General features: G+C 42.3%; 1 protein-coding gene across 1 annotated transcript; it reads right to left on the bottom strand.

The window, feature by feature from the left end:
* Positions 1-254: 254 nt before the first annotated feature.
* GTF2A1 (general transcription factor IIA subunit 1) lies at positions 255-27,663 on the bottom strand. Its single transcript, XM_034768166.1, has 7 exons — positions 27,263-27,663; positions 26,811-26,875; positions 22,463-22,538; positions 18,657-18,790; positions 17,889-18,206; positions 7,620-7,709; positions 255-4,817 (listed from the first exon to the last, which is right to left on the bottom strand). The coding sequence occupies exons 1-7, from the start codon at positions 27,501-27,503 to the stop codon at positions 4,710-4,712; spliced, it is 1,032 nt and encodes a 343-aa protein (XP_034624057.1). The 5' UTR covers positions 27,504-27,663; the 3' UTR covers positions 255-4,709.
* Between the last annotated feature and the right edge of the window lie 215 nt (positions 27,664-27,878).

The following is a 27,878-nucleotide window of genomic DNA, read 5'->3' as shown; positions in this document are numbered from 1 at the left end:
GACTTTGTGCTGATTTGAACCTCCAACCTCAAAATGAGAAGCTGACTTCTCATAACATTGTGAGCCATGTAAATGGAAGAGACTACACAGTAAGTTCACCTCAGTGATTAAAAGGGAAACATTTGTGTTTTTCTTGCTTTGAATAAAATTCACTAGATTATGAAAATACTTACAGAATCCTGTCCAAGTTAAAACAATTGTGTATGTCTAAGTAGTTAATGCATCAGAAAATAGTAAATAAAATGGCAAGCTTATTTTTTAAATAACATCTTTAATTAAAGTTTTTGCAAAGGCAAAATATTAAACTTAAAATAGGTCTTAGTACATCAAAATACTAAGTTCTCTAATTGTATTCCAAGCATGGCCTTTGAAACATAATATCCTGTATATCACAGAAGAGCAACCTTGATCTGCAATTGTACAGAATGAATTTTACAAACATAATAAATATATTTACCCCCTTACACATAACAGTATATGTACAACAGCAGTTGACAATAGTAGCTCAGAACAGCAAAAAAGGATATTCCCCTTCCCCATATTTTTATTAGTACCCAATGCACGCTGGAACAAGTGAACTTTAGATGGCTACACACGTAGCTAATCCAAAATAGTTCTTCCTGTTTAAAAAAGTTCCTTTTTGTCCTCAATATCCAATCCAAACTGAATTTTAAAAAGTGAACCACGAAAAAGAGTAGGCAACAGTAGCTTGATTTGCAGGAAAAAAAGGCCTGGCTTGTACATATGCCCCAGGCACTCTGAATAATAGGAAACCAAGACTAAAGACACAAATGTAACAACATACAAGTTTCCCCATCTTCTGTAACCACTAAACTCAAAATCTGAAACAATTCTGAATTAAATCTTTATAAAAAATTGCAAAGCTGTATAAGGCGACCCAATAAAAATCCACAGTGTGCAGTATCCTAAAGCCACAGGTCTAAAACATTTTATTGCATTCTGCAAAACAACAACAAAGGAACTTTTTCAAATGGAAGACAAACTTCAAAGTGAACTTTAGTGAAAAGGGTCTAATTTTTCTCCTGCATTGGAATAACAAATTTTTATCCTGGTAGTGTTTTATGGTAACATAATTGCTTTTGGGTATTGATGGATGATACAGTTACTTTCACAAAACAAAACTAAAACCCAGCAAAGTTTACTTGACTCTTACACTGCATCAAAATAGAAAAGAAAAAAAACACATTGTTACAAAACTGTTATATCACATTTAATATGTTATTTGCTCTTTTCCACCAACTGTGCTTCAGAAGCAAATCTATTCCCTTTGAGAATAAACCTGCGATGAAAATAGTTATACTTGTAAAATCACGGTCTGTTGCTAGGAAAATTACTCAGGTCAAAAAGCAACTTGTAATTACAATGCAGGAAAAAGGTGGATGGAACCTCAGACATTTTGCCACTAACATTGGGGGCAGGAGAGAATAAAGTTATAAATTTTATTTAAATAGTCCAATATAAAGTTCCTTATGTGACTAAGTCTCTATTATCTTCTTAGCAAACAACATTTTTATTCCTTTTCAACTTTGATGTTTTTATTAAATGATTGCACACACTAAAAAGCCAATATAATTAGAGCTAAAATGTTTGTTTATGACTGAAGCACTGCAGGACATCTACCGTCTCAGGAATCCAATAGACCTCAAGTATCATCATGCTGACAAAGCAGGAATATCTGCAAATTGAGAAGGCACAAGACTCCCAACTTTGTCCAGTTGCTCTGTAATTTTCCATTAGCCCTCATGGTTAATATTTTAACCATGAAGTTATCATCCCCATTTTATCCATCTTAGAGTCAAAAAAGGTGCTCTGTTATCTGTGCAAATCTAAACATAAGCCCTCTTGAAACCGTTAATTGCCTTCATAATACTGAACTATTTAAATGAAAAGTCTATTTTCTACTTTCAAGGAAAAAAATTAATAATTTAAAAACTACGAACATGGGAATCCCTTGCTCTCTGAAAGGAATGGTTTCTATGGAACCTAATGAAATGGTCTGTTCAATTACAACATTAAAACCATGATTAAAATTCAAGTACAATAATAAAATTAAGCAAACTACATTCTTACAGCAAGCTGCTACAATAAAATGAAATTAAAACATGCTTTCTGATTTAAAAAAGGAACACTTGACATAGCAATAAGAGCACAGTTTGGTATGTTTATATTTGACTGGCTTTCAGAAGTTTTCACAGGTACTTGTATTAAAAGACCAAAACCCTCATCTGCCAAGCATACCATAATTAATTTGCAAGACACTGTGCATGTACAGATGGTTTCTAAACGTCCTTCAAGATTAACTAAATTTAAGTAATCTTTAAAGCTGTGGTATCCCTTAAAATAAATAGAGGCTATGTAATGTCTGCTCTAAACATGTGGGTGAAGGACTCTAAATGTAAGAAAGACTAAATATCTTGTACAGTAATCTGGGTTCCAGTAGTATAAACAGGAATCTGTAGCTAAAGGGATTTCATTGGTTCATTTGTGCAGCATATGGGATTTGTTCTAAGTCCACGTTTAAGTAATTTGAAAGGATATGAATCTACTCGTGATAGCCATCAACACTACTCAAAAATAACAAGAGAAGCAAGGGCAATAATTAGTTGATAAGTAATTGATTTCACTGTAATCACATAGGCTTTAAAAGTACAGTGGCACATTAAAAAAACCCACAAAATTTCTGCTTTGTACAGAGAAAAAGAAAACATCACTCAGCTTGAGATACCTTGAAGTCCAGAGTCAAATTTGTATCCTAAAATGATTACAGCATTAATTACCTATGAGTTAGTAACACCAGAAATTGAACTTTAATGACATTTACAATGTATGCAGACCAGGTGGTTTACTAATAAACATATGGCTCTACATGTGAATTAAGGACAATTTCCTTCTATTTAGTGACACCACAGGTGCAAAAACATATGTAACTGCTCAGATTTTTTCCTTGCAATGTGCTGTGAATTTCCTTTAAGCTACTGAGACTATGAATGCACTTGGAGGTCAGTAAAGAAAGACAGGTAAGGGAAACAGAAGGCAGTTAATATACAGTGCTGATTAAATACACTTGTGATTTCGTTAAAAACAATTTTAAAAGTTTCATTTTGCAATAACAAAAGCCAAGAAGTAGTGGGTAAAGTCTCTGCTTCTGCAGTTCTCCCTAATTTGAGTTAAATTTGCCTTCCTGTGCCTTCTTTTCATTGCTTTTCAGGTAGCTAGTAAGAACATTATTAAGTTGTAATGGGAAGCCACATAAAGCATGCTCATTCCTTCGTTGGAAATGTCTGATCTATAATTCCAATTCCCTCTTCTCCGCTGCAGCAGGGACGCCATTCCTGAAAGCCTGATTGCAAGTAGAACCACCACATGAAGAAAAGATGTGTTTGCCCTCAACAGCAAAAGCCTTTTGCTATTTATGACGTGTCCTTTTCAGACCACTGAAATTACGTTAGGGTTCAGCATATGTGCTGACTTAATTTTTGCATTACTAAGATACACTATTTTAATTTTTTGCTTACATTACTCTAACAAAATAAACTATTTCCTCACTGATGCTTTCTTTTAAAAAGAACGCAAACAAAACCCACCAAAATTGCATGTCACCTGGAGATTTTAAACAGATTACCTGCAACACATCTTAACTTGTCAATAAGAATATACTTAAAAATTACGGGGTATTTTACAATTAAACTCGGTTTCCTGATTAGCAGAACTTCAGCTAAGGTATTATAAAACCTTCCGTTACCCAATTTATAGTCATTCCTGTAGTATTTGTCCAACAGTATTCATGGATGCCTGGGTTGTAAATGTTGTAAGTGGTGAGAGGAATGCACACACTAAGATCACAATACCTGGAGTTTTCATTTGCAAGGTCTCCAAGACCCTGATCTTTTAAAGAAATGAAGGAAAGTTACCACAGAGTCCTCTGAGCTCCATCAGGCTGAACCACTTCAAATGCTAAGAATATATTTAAAAATAAAGTAAGTGGTTTGATTTTTCAGAAGGAGCTACAGGTGCTCAGCACTTTTCAAAGGAAGAGTAATTTGTGTCAAACTGAAATGGCTGGAAAATATAAGTAATCATTTTACATTTTGTAACTGCTAGGCATGAGAATTTGTTTATGGGAGAAGAACTGAGAAAAAACTGTAGTTAAAATTATACATGACTATAGCAGAATTAAAAATATTTGTTATACAAGATAATTAAAATGTATCACCTTAATTCTTACTCTTCTGTACAAAGCCTGCATGCCATTCAAACAATATTCTGACCACCCTCACTACCAAAAGGAAGTGTTCAAAACAAAGATGTGTGTTCACATAAGCATTGTCAGACTAAGAGTATATCAAAAGGGAAGAGTTCTTTCAGTTCAGTGGAAGAAATTTTAAAACCTTAACCCAAGGGGAGGAAGGGGGAGACAAAGCCTTACATGCTAATTACCAGCTGCAGGTACCTGTATATAGAATTGATAATTAAGATATCCCTAAGGTATCCCAGACAATGCTAGCTGCTACAGTCCCATGGCTTGCCCATTTGTAGTAGTGTCTATGTTGCCACGTTCTACCTTTGCTGCGGTAGTTTTGTTTGTACTGTTCTTTTCTGATGTGCAGACATAAGTTTTGGTTGAAGTTTATGTCCAAGTCTCAACCTTTTCTGATTTTTCTTTTTTTTAGTTTTTTGTTTTAAAAACTTCACCATTCTGCATCTCCAATGGCTTTGGAAAATACGTAATCTCTTCCATTGAGATTCATTATGCCATCTTTGAGGTGAAACTTCCACTTGTTTTTACTTCTATGGATCTAAAAAACAAAATATACATACTGAAATAGTACTCTGAATCAGAAACAAGTAGCAACTTCAGGACTAAATTGACAAGTTAGGAAACGAAAATCCAGATAATGATTGGTCACATAACTGTATGGAGATCTAAACTCAGGATCTGACATAAAACACAAAGTGTTACTGCACATCTGGAAGCATTTGTGGCTCATTTTCTAGCCAAGGGCAAGTTCCCACAGGAGCCATAAATAAACCCCGTATCCATAATAATTGTGAAATCCAAGGCACATAACACATTTTATGGTAGAGCGAGGCAGGTAATTTAATCTTTATCCATCTCTAACATGAATGAATACCCTTTTCCTGTTGGAACGGGGAATGTAGAAATCCATTTTTACAGTAGAACCTCAGTTACTAACATCTCAGGAATGGAGGTTGTTCCTAACTCTGAAATGTTCCTAACTCTGAATAAAATGTTATGTTTGTTCTTTTAGAAGTTTACGACTGAACATTGACTTAATACAGCTTTGAAATTTTACTATGAAGAAAAATGCTGTTTTCCCTTTATTTTTTAGTAGTTTATGTTTAACACAGTACTGTACTTTATTTGCTTTTTTTGTCTACGCTGCTGCTTGTATACTTCCAGTTCCAAAGGAGATGTGCAGTTGACAGGTCTGTTTGTAACTGAGGTTCTACTATATTGGGAATGCCTCATTAGTTTGCTTAAAATTGACATAACTTAAAAAACCCCAAACCTAAAATAAAAGCAATCTGTCCGGGGCTGCTTTTTCATCATGTATAGCAGTGGTTTTCAACCAGGGGTCCAGGGCCCTGGGGGACCACAAGCACGTTTCAGGGGGTCTGCCAAACAGGACCAGCGTTAAGACTCTCTGGGGCCCAGGGCAGAAAGTCGAAGCACCACAGCATGGGGCTGAAGCCCGGAGCCCTGCCACCTGGGGCTGAAGCAAAAGCCTGAGAAACTTAGCTTTGTGGTGCCCCCTGCTTACTACCTCCTAACGCCAGCCCTGGCTTTTATATGCAGAAAACGAGAAGATGTGACACAGGTGGGCCATGGAGTTTTTATAGCATGTAAGGGGGGCCTCAAAGAAGAAGTATGAGAACCCCTGATGTATAGCATGCCTTGCCCTGATCCCTCCAGATATTACTAGGATACAAATAAGGAGAGATTTTCAAAGAAGGAGCAGGGTTCCTGACTAGCCTTTGTGCCTTAGAAAAAAGTCTTCCCCTTAGGAAACAGTAACAACAATAAAGAGACACCTAAGGCAAAAGTAGTCTAAAATAAAAATAGAATGAACTGGACTCTCCAACAAGAGAAACTAGTAACTATGGAAACCAGTAAGAAAAAAGGCTTTCAAAACGAGTCACTAAGTGAATTTAATTATCATCAACTGAATCACAAAATAAAACTAAACACTTGGCCATTCCCAGAATACAGTGAGAACAGTACAACTAAAAGCACTGATCATTCAATTTTGGCTGCAAGCTACATGAAGTATACATTTATTTCTTTTATACATTGACTTGATTAATTAAATATGCCCACACAAGGGATATCTGGTAGCTTGTAAAAATTTGATTAAAATGATATGTTCTACTGCAGGCCTATTTTCATTCCAAATAGTATTTAAGTGTACAGTCACTGGCCAAACTGTACCAGGCAAGCGGGTTTAGCCACATGCATCTTAAAAGGTAAAAATTACATTAATCGCCCAACTAGCTCAACATACATAGTAATTTTAGGGATAAATAGGCTTTTCATCATCCATTCAAAATATTTCACCCATCAACATAGTAAACGAGAGAACACCTGAGCACACAATTTTCCAGATTCCCAGCTGCCCAAAGGATATTTTCTTTGACAACAATAATGTAAAAGGAAGTGTGTCACGTTCTGAGTAGTGACTATCCAAGACCCCCCCAGAGTTTCTCGCTCATGCAAATAGCTTAACTTATCACTATCCTCCACAAAAGGAAAGTGAAGTTTCACGTTTTCAAAGAGTCCAGTGTTTATTATTTGCCAGGCAGAGGCGCTTATTTTACTTTGAAGACTTTCTGGTGGATTCTGTTAGTATGTTAACACAAGATTAGCCAAAAATCATTAAAGATGACAGCTGAAGTGAAATGCACCAGATTGAAATGTTAACAGGTAAATTTGTGGAAACCTGCTTGGCCAAGTAATGAGGATTTGCATTCTAGTCTAATTAAGTGTGCCCCATCCTCTGAAGAATCTAATAAAGCTATCCAAACCAGTAGTTCACATATGAAATTGTTAAACGGTGCAGTGCCCAAAACTGGAACCTATGGAGTAGAACCATTCTGCTCAGAAGATTAAGCACTAACCTACTTCAAAACACCAGAAAATATAGGAACAAAATTCAACCAGCCTATCTACCCTCATATTGAATCTGCAATTAGAGCAGGGTCTAGGACCCTGTAAATGAACATTACAACTTCAGGTGTTTTTCCTGTTTTGTTTTTTTTTTAAAAGTCTAAAAAAAAATTCATTCAAGTTTTAGTTTTTTCCACTGTAAAAAGAGTCTTTTTCATGTAATCAATACATTGTGGTCCTATGAACCCAATCTTCAGCCAAACAACGAAGGAGGGAAATCCAGCTGAACATCTCACCAATCCTTTTCACATGTTAAAATATACAATATCAGATCACACTAAACATTAAGATATTTATAGCCTCATGTATACACACACCGAAATACAGCTTAAATTCATGATTTGATGGGGAGCAGAGAAAGAGGAACAAGGAAAAGTAACATTCATATAAATTCTGTTTTTAGAGATTTTACCTTATCATACTGACATACGACAACATTCTCTGTATCAAACAGCTCTTGTCCTTCCTCATCACTCACATCATCTTCACTATTAAGGGGCTCCTAAAAGAAACATTTGCAAATAGTTTATGATAAACTGACTCCCATCTATTAAAGATTATAGATATTTTGATCATTTGCATGAAAATAAGCTCTGGTTATAACATGAATGAGGGGTTCAGTGCGGGGAGAATGAAGCTCTGAGATAAAACTTGATATGCCTGTCATGATTATAGGGCTAGCTTGACATCTGTCCCCTTTCTGGTCTCTCTAGAGTGCACCACCTCACTTGTCAGGTCTCTGCCTTTACCCATCTTTGATTGGAAGTTCACAATTCTCCCATTCCCAGACTGTATCTGGGCTACCGTATCCTACATACTAACTGTTCTTACCTAGTTAGTCTGATTGAGTTCGGGCACCTGCATTTTTTCCCTTTAGGAGACAGTGACCAGTGGTGAATATAGTGAGCAGACAGCCTTCTTAAACCAAAAGTATTGTTTATTTTACCAACTGGAACAAAGCTTTTAAGAAATAAATAGCCTACATGCATGTTTATCTTGCCCAAAAGCTACCTATTCCCTGATGGTAACCTAGGCAGGCCTAGCATCTCCAGATACCTGTGTCTCAGTCTGGCTCCCCGACAACAACCCCCCTGCTATAGTTTTTTTGTTCTTCTGTGTTTTGGGGCTTTAAGCCCTTCTGGTTAAAACCAGTCCTCTAGACTCAGCAGGAGATTACACAAGAGTCCTCAGAGCCAATGTTTCTGACATGGTCCCTTAACAATTGTAGTGTTTGCTGGGGGTGGCCTATCTTGAACCCTTCTTTTTCTTTCTGTGTTAATCAGACAGGTTCTTGTTCAGCTAAGCCAATGTAGTCATACAGTAAACACCCCAATAACCAGTACATTATACAGTATTCATAAATTATCCCAGGGCAGCTCCAAATGTTACTGTGCCCACATCCCATTTTCCAAAATGACTTTGGAATTTGCCTATACTGAGAAAGCTCCAGTGACATTTGAAGGCGTTTTTATAATCGTATGTAAACAGCATGTATTTTAAATGCTACTTGATAAATCACTATTGAAAACATGACACATCCTTTTCCTAAAAAGTCTCTCACACTCCCTCGCCATTGCTTTCTCATTTTATGGGTTAATTATAAGAGGCACAGGGCAAGGCAAGTTTAAACCCCATCAACCATATTAGCTCTTGATTAGCTGGTATAGTATTCCCTTCAATCCAAGAAGGAAAACATGCTTCTTTATACCAGAGGATGCCCTACCTCCTCCACTCTCACAGATGGTGGGTGTATTGAAGTTAGCTATCTGATGCACAGAACTGGAATGAGTTCCTTATAAAGCAGATTGATAACAGTGAAAAGAGGCTAGAGCAACATAATGCTGAGAAGATCTCTGGTCTGCTGATGGTTATATTTAATAAATCTTAGTATCAGTGAAATTCCAGAAGACTAGAACAATGCTAATATTTTGTCAATATTCAAAAAAGCCAAGCAGGATAACCCAGGTAACTATACTCCAGGGAGCCGGATATGAATTCTGGGAATGGAAATGCTGATACAGGAGTCAACTGATAAAGAATTAAAAGACAGGAACATAATTCATGACAGTCAACAAGGACTTATAGAAAATAGGTCTTGTCAAACAAGGCTGATTTCATTCTTTGGTGAGATTACGAGTATGGTTGACGGTGGATAAAAATCAATGATTTTTTTAAAAAATCGTTTTTTTAATTTAAATCGAAATTCTATAATATGATACAATATATTAATGTAATGTTTAAGAAAAGTTTTGTAAATGAGTTCCAATAGTTCATGGATTAAGGACCCAATCTTATGGGGTTCCACAAGCTTCTGTATAGATTATTTAGGTTAATCTTTCTATCTACCCAATGGGACTCAGTGCTCAGTCTAGAAGATACCATCAGAGATGCTTAGTTTTGCACTTCTCAAACTGTGGATTTGTCTCCCCAGAGGTAACATACTTGTTAACAGTAAAAATGTTTTTAAATAAATACATAATATATAGAGGTGAGAAATAACAGACTTCAACCCTGTTGTCCCTCTGCAAATTTGTGTACACAAAGTCAATCCCTTACCTCTCCCTAAAAGTGAAAAGTTTCAAAAAGTTCAATGAATAGAAGATGGTTGGGGGCGGAAAAGATCTGGACAAGGAGAAGAAGTCTGGAGATAAATGTGAGAAGCGAGAGACATATGTTTGCTGTTGAAGAAGAAAATCCAGACTTCATAACGTTGTTGTTTTAGTTAAATAAAACATTTAAATGTCTGTCTGGTGATGTTCTCCACCTAATACAGCATGGCAAGAAAATCCTCCAAATAGTAATGATTAACCTGTTGAATTGGAGATAGTTCACCTCCCAATGACTTCATAAATATCTGGTTATTTCATTTACCAGAGGTAATTGAAGCAAACAATCATTCATTTTCTGAAATAGCTGTAAAACTAATCTGAAAAGTTTTCAATATAAATCACAGTTTAAAAATGTATAGTGTATACCCTCTAAAAATGAAACCTACATCTACCTCTGAGTTGTGAAGAATATGTATATTAAGGTTATAACAACCAACAAGAAAGTACTTTGATATAGAAATCCATGATTAAATCGAGTCTTCCTGACTAGTGATGTAAATCAAATGCACCCTGATGGTTGATAAAAGTAACTGTAGATGTACTACAAACTTTTGTAAGGCATTTGACTTAGCACTGCATGACATTCTGATTTAAAAGTTAGCACTGTACAATATTAATAGAGCACACATTAAATAGATAAACAACCGGGCAAGTAAGAGATCTCAAAAAATAGCTTTCAATGGGAAATTATTACTGAGTGGGGGTCGTGGGTTCAGCAGGCCCAATACTATTTGACATTTTCATTAGTGATCTGGAAGTAAAAAGACAGTTACCTTTTCCGTAACTGGTGTTCTTCGAAATGTGTTGCTCATGTCCGTTCCACAATAGGTGTGCGTGCTTGCCACGTGCACTGGTGCCTGAAATTTTTCCCCAGCAGTACCCGTAGGGGAGCGCTCTTAGCGACCCCTGGAGTGGTGCCTCCATGGCACGGTATAAGGGGTGCTGCACGCTCCCCCCACCCTCAGTTCCTTCTTGCCAGACAACTCAGACAGAGGGGAAGGAGGGCAGGATATGGAATGGACATGAGCAACACATCTCAAAGAACACCAATTACGGAAAAGGTAACTGTCTTTTCTTCTTCGAGTGATTGCTCATGTGTATTCCAAAATAGGTGATTCCAAGCTATATCTGTTGGAGGTGGGTAGGAGTTCACAGACACCCAGGACGGAGTACAGCCCTGCCGAACCTGGCGTCCTCCCTGATTTGGGAGACGGTCGCATAATGCGAGGTGAACGTGTGAACCGAAGACCATGTGGCAATCCTACAAATATCCTGGATGGGAACATGGGCCAGAAAGGTAGCCGATGAGGCTTGCGCCCTAGTCGAGTGCGCCCTCAGAATCAGCGATGGGGGGACTCCCACCAGGTCGTAACAGGTACAAATACTCAAGGTGATCCAGTTGGAGAGCCGCTAAGTGGAGATCGGCCGAGGTGAACAGCTGCGAGGACTTCCTGAATGGCTTTGTACGTTCTAGGTAAAAAGCCAGAGCCCGTCTCACATCCAGCATGTAGAAGTGGTGCTCCTCACTATACTCATGGGGCTTGGGATAGAGCACCGGCAGGAAAAAGTCCTGACCCATATGGTAGGCAGAGACCACCTTGGGGAGGAACGAAGGATGAGGGCGGAGATGGACCTTATCCTTATGAAACACCGTGTAGAGGTCACGGCCCGGAGCTCCAAGATCCATCTAGTGGATGTGATTGCCACCAGGAAGGCTACCTTCCACGAGAGGTGTGGCCAGGAGCATGTAGCTAGCGGTTCAAACGGGGGATCTGTCAACCTGGTCAGCACCAAGTTTGGGTCCCACTGTGTGACTGGGGGCCTAACATACGGGAAGAGACAACCCAAATCCTTGAGGAATCGTCCAGCCATGGCATGGGAGAATACTGTAAGGCCCTGCACCGGCGGGTGGAAGACCAAAATGGCCGCCAAGTGTACCCTGACAAACAAGGGCGGTAGGCCTTGGGCTCTAAGGTGAAAGAGGTAGTCTAAAATGAGCTGAATCGGAGCAGCCACAGGCTATCAGCTGCCCATGGGGAAAATTGAGACCACTTTGCCAGGTAGGCCTGACGTGTGGAGGGCTGTCTGCTTTCCAAGAGGACGTACTGAACCCCTTCTGAGCAAGCCCTCTCCTCCTGGCCTAACCATTGAGCAGCCACGCTGTGAGGTGGAGTGCCGCTAGCTTGGGATGGAGGCGGCGGCCCTGGTTCTGGGATAGCATTCTGGGCGGTATGGCAACGGCCATGGCAGGGCGACTGCCAGGCTCGTGAGAGTACCGTACTAATGTTCCCTGGGCCACGCCAGGGCGATCAGGAGGATCCGGGCCCTGTCCGTTTTTATCTTTTCCAAGACCTTGACAATCAGCTGGATCGGGGAAAGGCATAGAGAAGGTGGCCCGACCAGGACAGGAGGAAGGCATTGGAGATAACGTTCCTCCCGCCCAGCCCCCCACGAGCAGAAGCAGGGACACCAGCGGTTCTGCTGTGTCGCAAACAGGTCCACCTGAGGAGTGCCCCACGTTTGGAAAATCCTGTGCACCACCTCTGGGTGCAGCGACCACTCATGCTGAGAGAAGTCTCGGCTCAGGCGATCCGCCCGAGAGTTCCGGGCATCTGTAAGTGGTGGGCTTCCAGGCAAATATCATGGGCTATATAGAAGTCCCACAGCCTGAAGGCTTCCTGGCAGAGGGCAGAGGAGTGGGCCCCACCTTGCCTGTTGATGTAGAACATTGAGGCCATGTTGTCCGTGAGAACCCTGACCACTCTGCCCTCCAGGTGTGAGCAGAAGGCCACGCATGCCAGATGGACCCCCCTGAGCTCCTTGACATTTATATGCAGGGCAAGGTCCTGCACGGATCACAGACCTTGGGTCTGAACTTTCCCCATACGGGCTTTCCACCCCATGTCTGACACGTCAGATACCTGGTCCACGGATGGGGGCCAGCCCCTGAATGGGACCCCATAGAGCATGTTCCCCAGGGAGTACCACCATTGCAAAGAGGCGATCACTGGTTCAGGCACTGTGAGGACTTTGTCCATCCTGTCTCTGGACTGGGAGAACACCGAGGCCAACTAGAGCTGGAGAGGCCTCATCCTGAGTCTGGCATGGCAAACCACATATGTGCATGCCAAAATATGACCCAAGAGCTGGAGGCATGCTCTGGCTTTGGCCACGGGGAACCTTGTGACTGTGCTGAGCAGCTCCCTTAGGGTCTCGAATCTGTCCGGTGGGAGGAAGGCCCTGGCCGACGTCGCGTCCAGAACTGCCCCAATAAACTCTATGCGCTGCACCGGAACTAACGTGGGCTTGTTGTCGTTTATCAACAGGCCCAGAGGGGCGCACGTGGACAAGAGGAGCGCCACGTGATCTCGTACCTGCGACCTGGAGCTCCCCTTGACCAGCCAGTTTTTCGAGATAGGGGAAGATCTGGACCCCGCGACCTCTGAGCTAGGCCGCTACCACAGACATACACTTTGTGAATACCCTGGGAGCAGTGGACAGGCCAAACGGGAGGACTGTAAATTGGTAGTGTTCCTGCCCAAATGTGAAACGGAGGAAACGACTGTGTCCCTTGAATATATGAATGTGGAAATAGGCGTTCTGTAGATTGAAGGTGGCGTACCAGTCCTTGGGATGGGATAATGGAGGACAGAGAGACCATGCGAAACTTGAGCTTTACCAAGAACTGGTTCAGGCCTCGCAGGTCCAGGATGGGCCTGAGCCCACCTTTGGCCTTCAGGATAAGGAAGTAGCGGGAGTAGAACCCCTTGTGTCTGAACTCCGCTGGTATCACCTCCACCGCTCCTAAGCCAAGGAGCCGCCCCACCTCCTGTGTGAGCAGGGTCCCTGAAGAGGGATGAGGATGGTGGGTGAGTGGGAGGGATAGAAGTAAACTGGAGGGTGTAGCCCCGGGAGATGGTGTTAAGGACCCATTGGTTCAAGGTCAGCTGCGACCACTCGGGGAGAAAAGCACACAACTGGTTGGAGAAGGGAAGCTTTATTGCGGGTGGATCCCTGGTATGATCTCATCCAGGGCGTCTCATCAAAACTGATGCTTTCCTGCCTGTTTACCCTTGGAGAGCCCAGGTTGGGGTGCAGACTGGGATTGCCTCTGTGGGTGTTTCTTATAGCCCCTAGACTTTTTATAAAGGGGGGCTCATATTTAGAGTGGGTGGCTTGGGTGGGAGCCTGCTGCGGCTTAAACTTGGTCCTGGCCAGGGCTGGGACAGATGCCAAGGGTCTTTAGTGTTGTGTGGGAATCTTTCAGGACAAGCAATTTCACGTCTGTCTGTTCCGCAAACAGGGCCTTGCCATCGAACGGAAGGTCCTGTAAGGAGTTCTGTGCCTCGCTGGACAACCCAGACAACAGGAGCCACAACGCCCTCCTCATTGACATTGTGGAGGTCATAGACCTTGCAGCCATATCTGCGGCATCTGAGGCTGATTAAAGGGAAACCCTGGCAGCAGCCATACCCTCCTCCATCAAAGCCTTGAACTCTTTTTTGTCACGCTCTTGGAAGGAGTCCTCGAATTTAGGCAGAGAGCCGCACAAATTGAACTCATATCTCCCCAGGAGGGCTTGGTAGTTTGCCACCCTCAGTTGGAAACTTGAGGACGAATAGACCTTTCTCCCAAATAGAGCCAGCCTTCTCGAGTCATTATTCTTAGGAGTAGGGGCTGGTTGGCCTTGCCTCTCCCTGTGGTTGACCGACTCGACCACCAGGGAGTTGGAGGCAGGGTGGATGTACAGGTATTCATGCCCCTGGGTGAGCACGAAGTACTTCCGTTCTGCCCTCTTAGAGATAGGTGGCAAGGAAGCCGGGGTTTGCCACAAGGCGTTCGAGATCTTTGCCACCCCATCATGGAGTGGGAGAGCCACCCTGCCCGGTGCTGAAGTCGAGAGGACGTGGAAGAGGGAGTCCAAGGGTTCCTCCACCTCCTCGGCTTGAAGGTTGAGGCTTGATGCTACCCTTTTCAACAGTTCCTGGTGGGCTTTAGAGTCCTCCTGCGGGACAGGCGGAGGAGGGGCCGTGATCATTTCATCCGGGGAGGATGAGGATGGGGTGCAGTACTCTGAGTATCCACCAGTGCCGCAGGTCCACCGCTTGGTCCCCCTCCGGGCGCAGGACCGGGGATGAACGCTCCACCGACTCCTTCCTGGGAGGTTGAGAAAGGGAGGCCAACGATCTCTCCAAGGCTTCGGCCACCAAGCGAGCCACCACCAGGGGCTGCGTTGGGGGCTACGGGGCCCATTGGTACCATGGTGTCGGCCAAGGAGCTCGGTGCCACTGCATCTGCTGTGGCACTGGCAGAGCAGGCTATTCAGCCTAACTAGTCTGGCCCATTGACTGACGACTGCAAAGAGAGGCCAGACTGGCATACAATCTGCTGCTATCCCGGGACGAGCGGTGGTGTTGGGAACGGTGCCAACCATAGGACCGTGATCCCGGCATGGAGGAACGGGGTACCGCCAGTGGCAGTTGCTCCGCGACCGGCTCTGATGGGCGGATCCGCGATGGTGAGGTGCTGGCGATCGACGCCTGGGACTACGGGAGCAGTGCCACGGCAGGGACCTCGAGCGAGACGAAGAATGGGAACGGCATCAATGCCCGTACCGCGAAGGGCTTTCGCAGACAAAAACCTCTGGTGCCGTCTGTCCTGGTACCGACAGGGCACGCTTTCCTCATGAGGTCTACAGTCCCTCGAGGCACAGCAGTGCCTGGAATCCCTTCCAGTTGGTACCCAGCCAGACAACCTGGTGGGGGTCGATGGGGACCGGCGTGGACTGTGCACAAGGCGGTCGCTGAGCGGGGAATGGTGTCGGGAACCTTCCCTAGACCGTGAATGGTACCGTCCAGTCGGCAACTGCAGGGATCCAAGTGGTGGCTTGCCTCTGGACTGGGGAGCAAATGGTGGCGGTGCCCCTGGTACCGGCAGAGACAAAGTCCCAGGCCACTTGCAGGGCCTCCAGCGTGGATGGCACCCAGACATCCGGGGAGGTTGGCTCAGAGTGGGCCGGGCTACTCCACTCAACCTGAGTTGGAGGCCGGAAGGCTGATGGGGACCGAGTACTGCCCAACGTGGGTCTAGTCTCCCCCCGTCTCGGTGAAGAAGACCTCTTCTTAGCCTTTTTGGAGTGTCCCGTTGACAGGGAGTGGTGCCGGCTGGTGGAAGGCACTGAAGGGTCGCCACACAAGGACGCCGTAGTGCTCAGTGCCAACTCGGAGTGGCGCAACGGTGTCACAGTCAAGGCTGACTCCATCAAAATGGCTTGGAGCCGAATGTCCCGCTCCTTCTTGGTCCGAGGCTTGAAGGATCTGCAAATCTAGCAGCAATCGCTGAGATGGGTTTCCCCCAGACAGCGTAAATAGTCCGCGCATGGATCACTCACAGACATCAGCTGCTTGCAAGTGTTGCACAACTTAAAGCCCAGGGCACCGGGCATGCCCCGACCCAGGCGCACTAAACTAACTCTAAACTAAATTACTTTCAACTACAGGTACTACTAACCATTAACTAACAGAGTCCAAGAGGGAAGCTGCAGCCAAGCTGGAGCAGAGCAGTTCCAATGTACCTTCACTGGCGGCAAGAATGAACTGAGGGTGGGGGGAGCACACAGCCCCCCCTTATACCACGCCACGGAGGCGCCACTCCAGGAGTTACTAGGGGCGCTCCCTACGGGTACTGCTAGGGGGAAAACTTCTGGCACCGCTGCACATAGCGAGCACGCACACCTATAGTGGAAAGCAAATGAGCAATCACTTGAAGAAGAATATAAAGTTACTGCTGATAAACATTGCAGACAAAGATTGGCAGAGTGGTAAATAATGATGACTGGGCAATCACACAGCACAATCCTGATCATTTGGTAAGCTGAGTCCATTCAAACAAAATGTATTTTATTAAAGACAGGTGCAAAGTTATGCATTTAGGAATAAAGAATATAGGCTATGCCTGCAGAATGAGGAACTGTATCCTGGAAAGCAATGACTCTGAAAAGAATTTAGGGGTAACAATGGACAAGCACCCAGTACAAAGCTGTGGCAAAAAGGGCTAATGCAATCCTTGGAGGAAATAAAGAGGGGAAAGTAGAAGTGGGGAGGTGATTTTACCTCTGTATATGACAAAAATGAGACTGATACTGGAATGCTGCGTAGATGTGGAGTCCACTTTTTTAAAAAGGATGTTGCAAAAGTGGATTGGGGCGCAGAAAAGAACCATAAAAATTATTTGAGCTCAAGAGAAAATACCTTTAAATCTCCTGCCATATGAGCTCAATCTATTTAGTTTATCAAAAAGAAGAGCGGTGTCTTGATTACAGTGCCTAAGTACCTTCATAGAGAGAAAATAAAGGCTATTGAAGAGCCCTTATCTAGCAGACAAAGGCATAAAAAGAACTAACACCTGAAAGTTAAAGCCAAACAAATTCAAATTAGAAGTTAGGCAAAAGTTTTTAATAGCGATGGTGATTAACCAATGGAACAAGAGAAATGATTGAATCTCCATCTTTTGGTTTCTTCACATTAAGACTGGATGCCACTTGCGACTTGATTCTGGGCCCTACTATTTCTTTTATAATCTCTTCATTGCTGAAGATGTTTATGAAGCCGTTTGCAATAGTTAAATTTAATACATGGAAGTGCTACTTTGGTGCAGCTGCACTGCTGAGGCACATCTGGTGAAGACGCTCTATGCCAACAGGAGAGAGCTCTCCCATCTGCATAATTATTCCACCTCCGTGAGAGGCGACGTAACTTCAGTGTGGACTGTGCTTAGGTTGCTGTAACCTGTGCCACTCAGGGGGGGAGGTGTGTGGCTTTTTCACACTCCTGAGTGACTTAAGTTATATCAACATAAGCGGTAGTGTAGACCTGCCCAAGATCACAGACCACCTCCCCCCCCAAAATCTATCAGATGAAATTAGCAATCTGGAGTTCCTAACTTGTACTGTGCTCTGACTACTCCCTATTTAAAGAAGTTTGCCTTTGGGTATTTGCCTCAAAATTATGGAAAGGTCAACATTAAAGTCTAAATATTTTCTAATCTTTTAGAAGCATTTTATCAAATTTTACCTCTTCAACCTGGCCATCTTCACCTCCATCTTTTTCTTTGTCTTCCTCTTCATCATCATCATAATCTTCTTCCTCATCTTCTTCTTCTTCAGAAGATGTATCTCCAGCTCCATCAACTTGGAGTACAAGTGGTGCTTGTGGTTGCGCCTGTTGCTGTGGTTGCTGCTGACCGGCAGCAGTAATCTGTGCTTGTGCCGGTGTAGGAGCTGCCACTGTTGTGGGTATGACCTGTGTTTTGTTCCCTGTAAATAGGATTTGCTGCGGCTGAATAATCACTCCTGTCTGCTGGGAGATCCCTCCAGGGATAGGAGCCAAAACCTGACAAAAGGATTTTATATTAGCAATCGTGCACACACAATACTAACAGAATAATTACTTACTGAAAACATTTGAAACCTGTCACTTCTTTATACTACTTCAAGGAACACAATCACAAACAGTTATCAAACACAAAAAAGTAAACAACGATTTTTATAACTTCACTTTTAATATTGTGATACCAATTTTTTTTAAAGTTAACACTGGATGCAGATCAGGTAGGAAGATCCTGCACAGAAACCAAAGATACGGATTTTTTTAAGGCATCAAATAAATTTTTAAAATCCCCATTTCTTTATGAAGCTCTGTCAATTTTTCAGAGCCATTATTGGCATACAATTCAAACAAAAGAACACACACCCTTGTACTTAAAAATGCGAACAACTGGAAAACCTTCCTACTGGGTTAGTTTTAAGTATGAGCCCACTTATTCAAAATGTCCCTCTTTACCTGCTGTATAACAGGAGCTTGTACACCACCCGGCTGCATCTGTGGTATAACCTGTTGCTGTAGAACCACTGGCTGCTGTTGCTGAATGATATACTGAGCTCCATTTGCAGTTCTAACCACCTGCAGGATCTGGCCTGCAATGAAAACAAAACCACTTAAAATGTAAAAATCCACATCTAAAATTATCATCTTTTTTAAAGTTGGTCACCTAGAAAAAGACTGAGCATAATTAAGATAGAAAGTTCATCTTACACTTCCACCAATAACAGGTTGAGAATTTTTATTATTTTTAATACTTTAAACACACCACATCTACAGCTTCAAAACAACAAGTCTTGAAAGCTCTGGACAGGACTCTAAAACCCAACCATATGTTTACAAAGGGCATAAGGCAAGAGTAGTTTAGGAAAGAGACAACAGGCAGATTGCTAACAGGTGATACAAGGTCTCACATGAGGCCAAAGATTAACTCACTAAAGCAGCACAGCAATCTTCTGAATATTCATTCCCTACATATGAAGAGTGTATTTCATGTTTCTGCAAGGTCCCTGTTTAAAAGGACAGAAGCCAATAATGTAGATATACCCAAAGAAATTACACTTTATATCCTATTGTGTAGGCTATCCGCTGTTAAACAGATGCTATATTCCAGCATTGAGTACATTTCAGTGTTGGGAAACTATCTTTTTCTTTTTAACAAAACATGTGAAAAGCCCAAGCATTTTTTCCACTGAGTCTACTAACTTCATTGACTGCACTAAAGGATAGCTAATTCTTTAATTTCTGTCCTCTGACAAGGCCAAGATGAGGCCAATAGAAGAACAACTCCTATAGGATTTTAGAAATTTGATAAAATCCATTCCACTTTTTTGGGGGGTGGTGGTGGCAAGGGAATAATATTTTTACCTTAAAAGATGATCAGTCGCACTGTGTAGAATACCATTTTTTGTGTATATGGCAAACAATCCTGTAAAATATAGTTGTCTCTCTTGCTATTCTACAGTTTCTTAGTTTCACCACCTTTACTATGCTTGACAGGAAAACAGAGATACAAGGGAGATAAAATTTGCTGAACCATGACTGGGACAAACAAAAGGTATAAGAAGGCAGGTCTGAGTGGCTTTTTATACTAGGCCTTCACTCCAAAAGAAAACAATTTCAAAGATTCTTTTGCTTTGCATCTCCCCCACAAAAGCACCATGACTGCGAGCACTAAAAGCTGTTTCAGACAGAAAACACTTCACAATTTAGATTGGTCTTTTTACATAATAAAACTACTGGATTTGTTTTCGAACAAAAAAAAAACAATTTGTTGTTTTCCCAGCCATTTTTACCTCCTGGTTGACTTCGAGTTGTCCCTTGCAGACCTCATCAGGGCTGTTAGACAGTGTTGTGACATGTGAATATTCTAAGCTTACATTCTTAAATTTACTTCTAACATTTGGAGTAAGGAGACAGCTTTAGATTAAGGTAGATAGGGAGTGTGGCAATTTGTTCTGAGGACACTAAGGGGGACAGGGAATGGTTAAAGAAGAGCTCAAGCCCTTGGTCCTTGACTGTTTTGGAATGGGCTTCTAGGGTTTCATGTGCCAGGAGTCAGAAGGGCAAATGCTCCGAGGGGGAGCAATTCAAACGCAGTATATACTTATACTCTATATTTGGCTTTTATTATAGTTACCTGCTCACATTTTTAAAGGTGACTGAGGAAAATGCAAACTAACTGCTGTGACTGCCCTTCGAATAAATCCACAGCACAGGGGAGGGGTAGATAGATTGCAGTATTGATCCTAAGTACAGGCAACAAGACTATCATGATGCCAAAACTGATGGGCTTTGCAAGTGGAGAACGAATTCCGAAGCAAAAAATATTTAAATTGCTTTTCAGCAATATCCTTATGCTCTGTAGATAAAAGCCTAGCAAGGACAGATTAGTACTCAGAGCAGAAGGGGAACCTTCCCTGCCTCTGGAACTTACAACTTCGAAGTTTGAGCTCCATTTGTACAAGTCTGTATATAATACATCCTCTAACTTCATTTATTTTTCTTTATAAAATGTCAGCATCAACTACTTTAAGTAACAGTTTATTATGTCTGTTCACTTTCATCTTCCTTTCCCTTCTCTAATGCCACTTTCTGTTATTTAGGTTCTTGCATGTCCCTGATTTCCATAATATCTAAACTACTTTTCTTTCCATGTATTGTGTGTCTTTTTCTTTTCAGTCTGAGTGTTACGCAATTCTTTCTCCATCCCTCCTTTCCATGATACAGTCTCTCTTTATCCCCGTCTCTTTCATTACCCATGGCACAGTCCTACCACCTTATCCCGAATTCACAGACAACATGCAATAGTCCCATGTCTCATCTCATTGCAGCTGAGATGCCTGTAAAGATGGTCACCAGCTCTGTACAATGGGTATAAAGTTGCAGACAAAACATACCCCAGCTTCAACTCTTCCACTTTCTTATCAGAAAGACAAAAGGAGGAACTGAAGTGATATCCAGATGACCCTCACCTCCATCATATCCTGCTAAGAACGGGTTTAGCTTCCTGACTCCATCTACAGCATAAACTCAGTGGTCAGGATCCACACATGCAAAGAACTGAACCTTGGGAGCACAATCTCCCTAGGAATCCGTGCATTTCCACCCTCCCCCTCCATTTGAGAAAACACTATAGGTATGGCTGTGTGTCTGTCATGGAGGCCCCAGATTCCGTGACCTCTGTGACTTCTGCAGTGGCCAGTGCTGGCTCAGGAGCTGCCCAAGCAGTTAGGGTGCGGGGGACTGGGCTAGGGGCAGAGGTGTGGCATTACTTCGGGATGGGAGGCTCCCTGGTTCCCACCGGTATGTCCCTGTAGCTCCTAGGTGGAGGGGCCAGGGGACTCCGCGTACTGCCCGCGCCTGCAGGCCCCGCCCATGCAGCTCCCATTGGCTGCGGTTCCCGGCCAATAGGAGCTGCGGACCCGGCACTTGTGGTGGGAGCAGCACGCGGAGAGCCGCTGCCCGCCCTTCCCTCTAGGAGCTGCAGGGACATGCAGAGCTGGGTAGGAAGCCTGTCAACCCTCCCCCCCAGCACCAGCGGGGGTTCCAGGCTGTGCGCTGCTGTGCACCCCCTCCCAGCACCAGCAGGGTCTCAGGGCACCCCCCTCCCCCAGCATCCACGGTGCCCCTGGACTGCCCCCTCCCACCCCCGTTTTAGTTAGGGGTATATAGTAAAGTCATGAACAGGTCACGGGCCGTGAATTTCTGTTTACTCCCCTTGACCTGTCCAGGACTTTTACTAAAACACCTGTGACTAAAACGTAGTCTTTAACTATAGGGCAGCACTTCATAGGTGGAGAAAGATCGCTGGCCATGACATAAATAATTTGTGATTGATACTACGGTATACACTTCTCTTCCTGAAAAACTAAAAGAGGAATTTTTTCCTTGTATTAAGATCTGGAAGTTTCACCTCTGCTCTGAATCAGATTTCTACACTGTTATAAACCTCAACTTTACTATTTCAGACAAACCATTTTCATTAAACATAGCAGTCTTTAAAGCCGTCTCTTAATATAATGTTTATATTTTCAAATAGTAAATAGCTGAAAAACAATACTGTTGGAAGTGTATTAAATAAAATCTTTTAAAGTTTTATGCTGGTAAAGTAGCACTGTAATACATATACCTCAAGAACTGTATGGTAGACTCCCTTTACTACAAAACTCCTTCCTGATATTTAATTGTTTCACATTAAATGTAATAAATTACGATTTGCAAATCAAATAGCTTGTCTATAATCCATTTAATGTTATAGTAATTACCTGAATTTGTAAGTATCTGCTGAACAGGAGTAACACCAGCAGGCAAAGCCAAGGTAGCTGCTGTGGCAGCTGCACTCTGAAAGATAAGAGACCTGTTTTTAACAGCCAGCATTACTGCCAATGCTTTGCATCACAACACACTAGCTGAGGATTAAAGAATAAGCATCTGTTGTGGTGAAGTAGGACAAATGTACACAATCACCATAGCTTCTATAGATAAACAACATTTACTCATAAGCAAGTTTCTGGGATGTTAAAAGGAAGATGACTAATAGTATAATAGACTAATGCATATATTAGCTATCATAGAAGCAAAATCTTTCTGATTTCTATTTGCCTGCTTTGATGGTCTCCCTTCATTCTACGTGCATCACAAGTCAACTCAATTCTGCTTTATTTCCAAGTTTGCCAGAAAAGCTCTGGGAATAAGTTTTGTTCATCTGTGCTCCCTCTGCTGGCCAGCTGTTGAGTAGCGGAGCTCTACACCCAGCTCTCCAAGTTAAAGTTAACCAGCCTCTCTGAATACGTTATCTGATTAATAGAATAGAAAAAAAACTCAAGGCTTAAAGTTAATTGTTCAAATCCTGGAATAATGCCAATATCCAGGGTAAAAGAAAGTAAGTTCCTACGACTTTCCTAAAGAACATCAAGACAACATATAATCATCTGATAACTGACACCATACTCAATGAATATAGTGCAATTATTTCTGTTTTCTAGACAAGATCATATTGTAGAATACAATAAATAGGTCATGTGTGATCTTTTCCTGGATCATCTATGCTAAGTTTAAGCTAAAATCAGTGGCAACAAACTTTTGGGGCGGGGGGGCAGGAGGGGGGTGAGCACAAGGGCCCTCCCACTTTTCACTGGGGTGCACCATGCCCTTTTCCCCTCTTCTTCCCCCCCTCCCCCGAGGCCCTACCCCCCGCACCAGGCCAGTGTGGAGCCCTGCCTGGGAGCCCGGGCAGCTGTGGTGGACGCTCCACCTGCTCGGAGTGCGGGGGGGCTGAGAGCAGCCCCCAGCCTGCATCCCCACTCCCTGCCCAGCCAAGCACAGGTAGAGGATCCACGACTCGCACCGGTAAGAACCGTGTGGGCGACTGTGAGGAGCCGCGGCGTTGACCCAGGGCAGGTGGAGAGTGTGCCACGGCTCCCCACAGCTGCCTGCCCAGCTCTTATCATGGCCGGGTTATGGCTCCGAGGGCCTCCCCCCACCAGCCAAAGCTGGGTAGGGGAGACCTGCACGGGCAGCTGTGGGGAGCCTGGGTCCCTCCACCTGCCTGGGGTGGGGAACCTGGGGGCTGGAGACACCGGCAGGGGGCTGCCTCCCCTCCACCCCACTCCCTGGATGGCAGGGAGGGCTCGCTGGCCCTGCTCTGGCTTGGCCAGGGAGGGTGGGAATCAGGTTCCTGACCCCCCACTTTTGGGAGGGCTCCGGCACCCGTGGCTAAAATATTGTGAAGTAAAATGTACAGAATCACTGAACTTTGAGAACTCTGATTTTTTTTTTTTATTATTATTAAATAAACCAAAAGAGTTTGGATATTTGCTCAGGTAAGAAACATTCCACAAAAATAAAAGCAACAGAGAAGTATTGGGATAAAGTTTAAGCAGTACAATCTTTTCTTGATGCCAAGAAAATTCTTGGAATGGATTGCAATGAAATGCAACCTAGCACTGAAAGGTAAGTTCTGCAAGTGACTCTGGATTTGAAGTTATTTTTATTGCATCTAAAAGACAACCTGATTTGTAGAAAACTAAGGACAAATTTGTTGTTATTCTTTAAGACTCTCTAAAACCAGAATTATTCCTCAACACAACAGGCCATGGCGGCCACAGAGAGGCTTTATTTTAGGAGGCTGAATGACTACATTGGCGCAGAGTTAGCTAGCCTTGGGATACAGCCAAGAAGCAGGTCAACGGCTAAAGGCATCAGCCCTGAGGAAGCTGAACTCAGATAATTGTCTGCATAAAGAATTAAGGCCTGAGAGCCTGCATCAATACCTTGTGTTCACTATTTTTAACAACTTAAACAAGCAACACAGGTGTGTTTGTTATACTAGATTTGATTTTACTGTGAAGCTACACAGTAATATAAAAACTAAACAGAACACACACAGTTGTCATAACAAATTCATGACAGACACCTCTTGACCATTTAAACAAAAAGGATCAAATAGATATTAAGAACATTTGGGGATTATTTCAAAGTTTAAACTAAGTGACCAAAGTGTATTCTGGGCCAAACACGAAGATGTTTGTGAAAGTCATGCTTAATGTCTGCAAATTAACACATGGGTCCACCTTGGTTTGAACTGTAAATCGACCTCAAATGAATGATTTTAGTCCATATGATCCCAGTCTCTCATCTTAGTACAAAACATTAAAAAATGACATCAGAACTAATTTCACCCACGCTGACTGTCAAAAACAGTTCCAACTAGCAGTCAAATGTCACTCCAAATCAAACTTTGGGCAGTTTGACAATTCTACCAACCCCTACTATAGGTTTAAGTTTAAACAGAATGTTAATAGTAATACCTGAAATGCTGGAGGATACTACTGCATTTTTCATGTTGATGAAAAATTAAAATGCAAAATGGATTTAAATTTTACTATTGGGTAAAAATGCACAATTCTTGTTTTATGCAGTGTAGTTATAGCCGTGTCGGTCCCATGATAGTAGAGACACAAGAAGTTGGTCCAATAAAAGATATTACCTCACCAACCTTGTGTGTCTGTTTCTGGTTGGTAAGGAATCAGATCTCCCTTTACTGGCAGACTGATGTAATTGTTAATCAGAACCTCCCGGAGGGTGACATTGAGTAGAAGCAAGCTAGTGCTTTTCTGCTGTCCTTTTACCCCACATCTTCTTACATACAGGGGAAAGGACACTACTAAATCATGTTCTAATTTTTTTCTTGCCTTTAAAATAAACAAGCTGTGATTGCTTGATCCATTCTCAGTACAGATTTAAGAGTTTTCTTTAGTCAAACATTTCTTTTAGAGAGCCCTAATTGGACAGATTCCTTAAAGTAGGGTTTTTTTGTAGTTTTTTTTAAAAAGCTTCAGGCAGCATGCTAAGAAGAGCACGTTTAAATAGCTACATAAACTTTCTTTTTACAGTATAATATTGGGCTCAACTGAATGAGAACTAGAGAAGAAACTCAGCAGGGTAAACAGGCAAAATCCGGTTTCTGCTGCTATTCAGTGGAATTTACAAGGAAAGTGAGGCAGAAGTCAGTTTTAGTTTTCATTCAGCCTTTGGTTGTATCATGCTGTTTAGTCAGTGCATCTAGGATTTTGAAGAGAAGATCAGCAAACTATCTGACAATGAGCAAATGAATTGCTGCTGCCTTAATTGTGCAACTTTATTTATTGTGCTTTTAAATTTACTTTAGATGGATATTCTTTAGTATGGAGTTCTAAATCTAAATAAATAACTGAATTTAACTTGCACAGATTGTGTTTTGGTTGTCTTGGGCTGCAAGAGAATAGCCTAAACTTGATGTCAAGCAAGAGAGACAAAGTTAGACTACAAAAACAAAATTGTAAGGAATAGATAAATGGTTAGGATGAAAAGTTGTGAATTTACTTTTGCGATAACAAATGAGTTGAAATAAATAATGACCAGAAAGGCAGATTCAAACTCCTATACAGTCAGTATCATTATTTTTATGAGTTTATTATTTATAATATTTGAGCAATGTCATTCTTCATCTGATAAATACAACATAAGACTTGCACCAGGGTAACAGTATTTTCCACATGTGAAGTCATTCCCTCCTGGGATTGTCGTCATACAGATTTGTATCAGTATTAGCTGATCCTCAAAAAATCTTAGTCTAACCCAGAGATATTCAGACTGAGACTCGCAAATCGCAAGTGTCTCTTTAATGCGTCTCCTGTGGCTCTTTGCAGCACATGATATTAAAACACTGTGTAGTTTAATTATTAACCAATCAGGATGCTTTGACTATGTTATTAACCAACTGCAGTTGATAAAATAAAAATACTTGGTCAGTCATTTTGCTGTGAGAATATATATATTACACACAACCAAATTCACTCTAAATATTTCCCGACATACTGTTTAAATATGTATAGCACTATAATAAATGAAACAATGAATTCACACTACTATGGTTCTTTTGGGTAATGTCGATTGCAAGCCCTGGATAAATAGCTCATGTGTTATCAGCCTAGCAATCAGGGACACAGGAGCCATCTTCTGCTAGTATCTCTTGGTTTGTTTTTTGGCATTTGAGATGACTCATATCAGACTTTTACCTTCACTATTTAAATACATTACAGCACTGTATAAAGTTCTAATTCTGAGTCTTACCATGCCTGATGCATTCATGTGCTGTATCAGCTTTGAATCTGGCACAATAACCTGCTGCTGAGGTGCTACAAATAAAAGAAACAAAACATCAATTCTATATGATCTGGACAAAAGTTACAGGAAGGAGGTAAGGGACTAGCGATTCAAAGCATGTGGTTGTACCAGCTGTTCTTTACATTGAAATGTCTGCACTCCACAGATATGCATGTTTCTACTGTAGTGATGACCTACATTAGAATCCCGGGAAGGTGACATGGCAATCCTAACTGAATCCATAGTGATTTGACCTCAGCAACTTTCTTTAGTTTCCATGTTCTTTGACACTGCTGCTTAAACCAAACCTTGTTTCAGGTATTTAAATAAAAGGGTATAACTCTGCAAATTTCAAGGAACATGAGGTCTGCTGAAACCACAGAGAGTTTCATGTAGGCACATTAGAGAATCAGTCTGACCTGGCTGGGATGCAGGAATAAGGACTTGTTGTGTCTGGGATTGCTGCTGCACAGTCTGCTGTGGTTGTGGATGGTGATGATGATGGTGGTGATGATGCTGCTGCTGCTGTTGCTGCTGCTGAACCTGCAACAAAAGTTGCTGTTCTTCTGAATGAAACCCATCTACAGCCTTGGACTGCATCAGCTTGTTCTCCCACAGCTGTATTTGAGAGAAAGAAAACGTGTTATCAATAGGTGTCATTTTAAAATTGTAGGATTGGAATTATTACAAATATTGCAATTCAAATTGGTCCTTATTTATCCTGTACATTCTACTTTGTCACAAAATCTTTGGGCATATGTAGGTTGGGTATATGCCCCTCTCCTGAGGCATCACACAGCAACAGAAGAAAAAATAGTCCAAGGGAATTATAATTCTAAATTTAACTTTCATGGACATTCCTTTCTTCTCCCACAGGTGAAAGATCATCCTTATAACCACGGTGGATTTCATTTAAATCAAATTGATTTAAATCATGATTTAAATCACTAGTCAGGAAGACTTGATTTAATCATGGATTCCTACATAAAAGTGCATTCTTGTTGGTTGTTATAACCTTAATACATATTCTTCACA

The sequence above is a fragment of the Trachemys scripta genome, chromosome 4 (genome assembly GCF_013100865.1).
Source record: "Trachemys scripta elegans isolate TJP31775 chromosome 4, CAS_Tse_1.0, whole genome shotgun sequence".
Taxonomy (NCBI): Eukaryota; Metazoa; Chordata; order Testudines; family Emydidae; genus Trachemys; species Trachemys scripta.
Note: the sequence above shows the minus strand (reverse complement) of the source record. Positions and strands in the feature narration are given on the sequence as shown.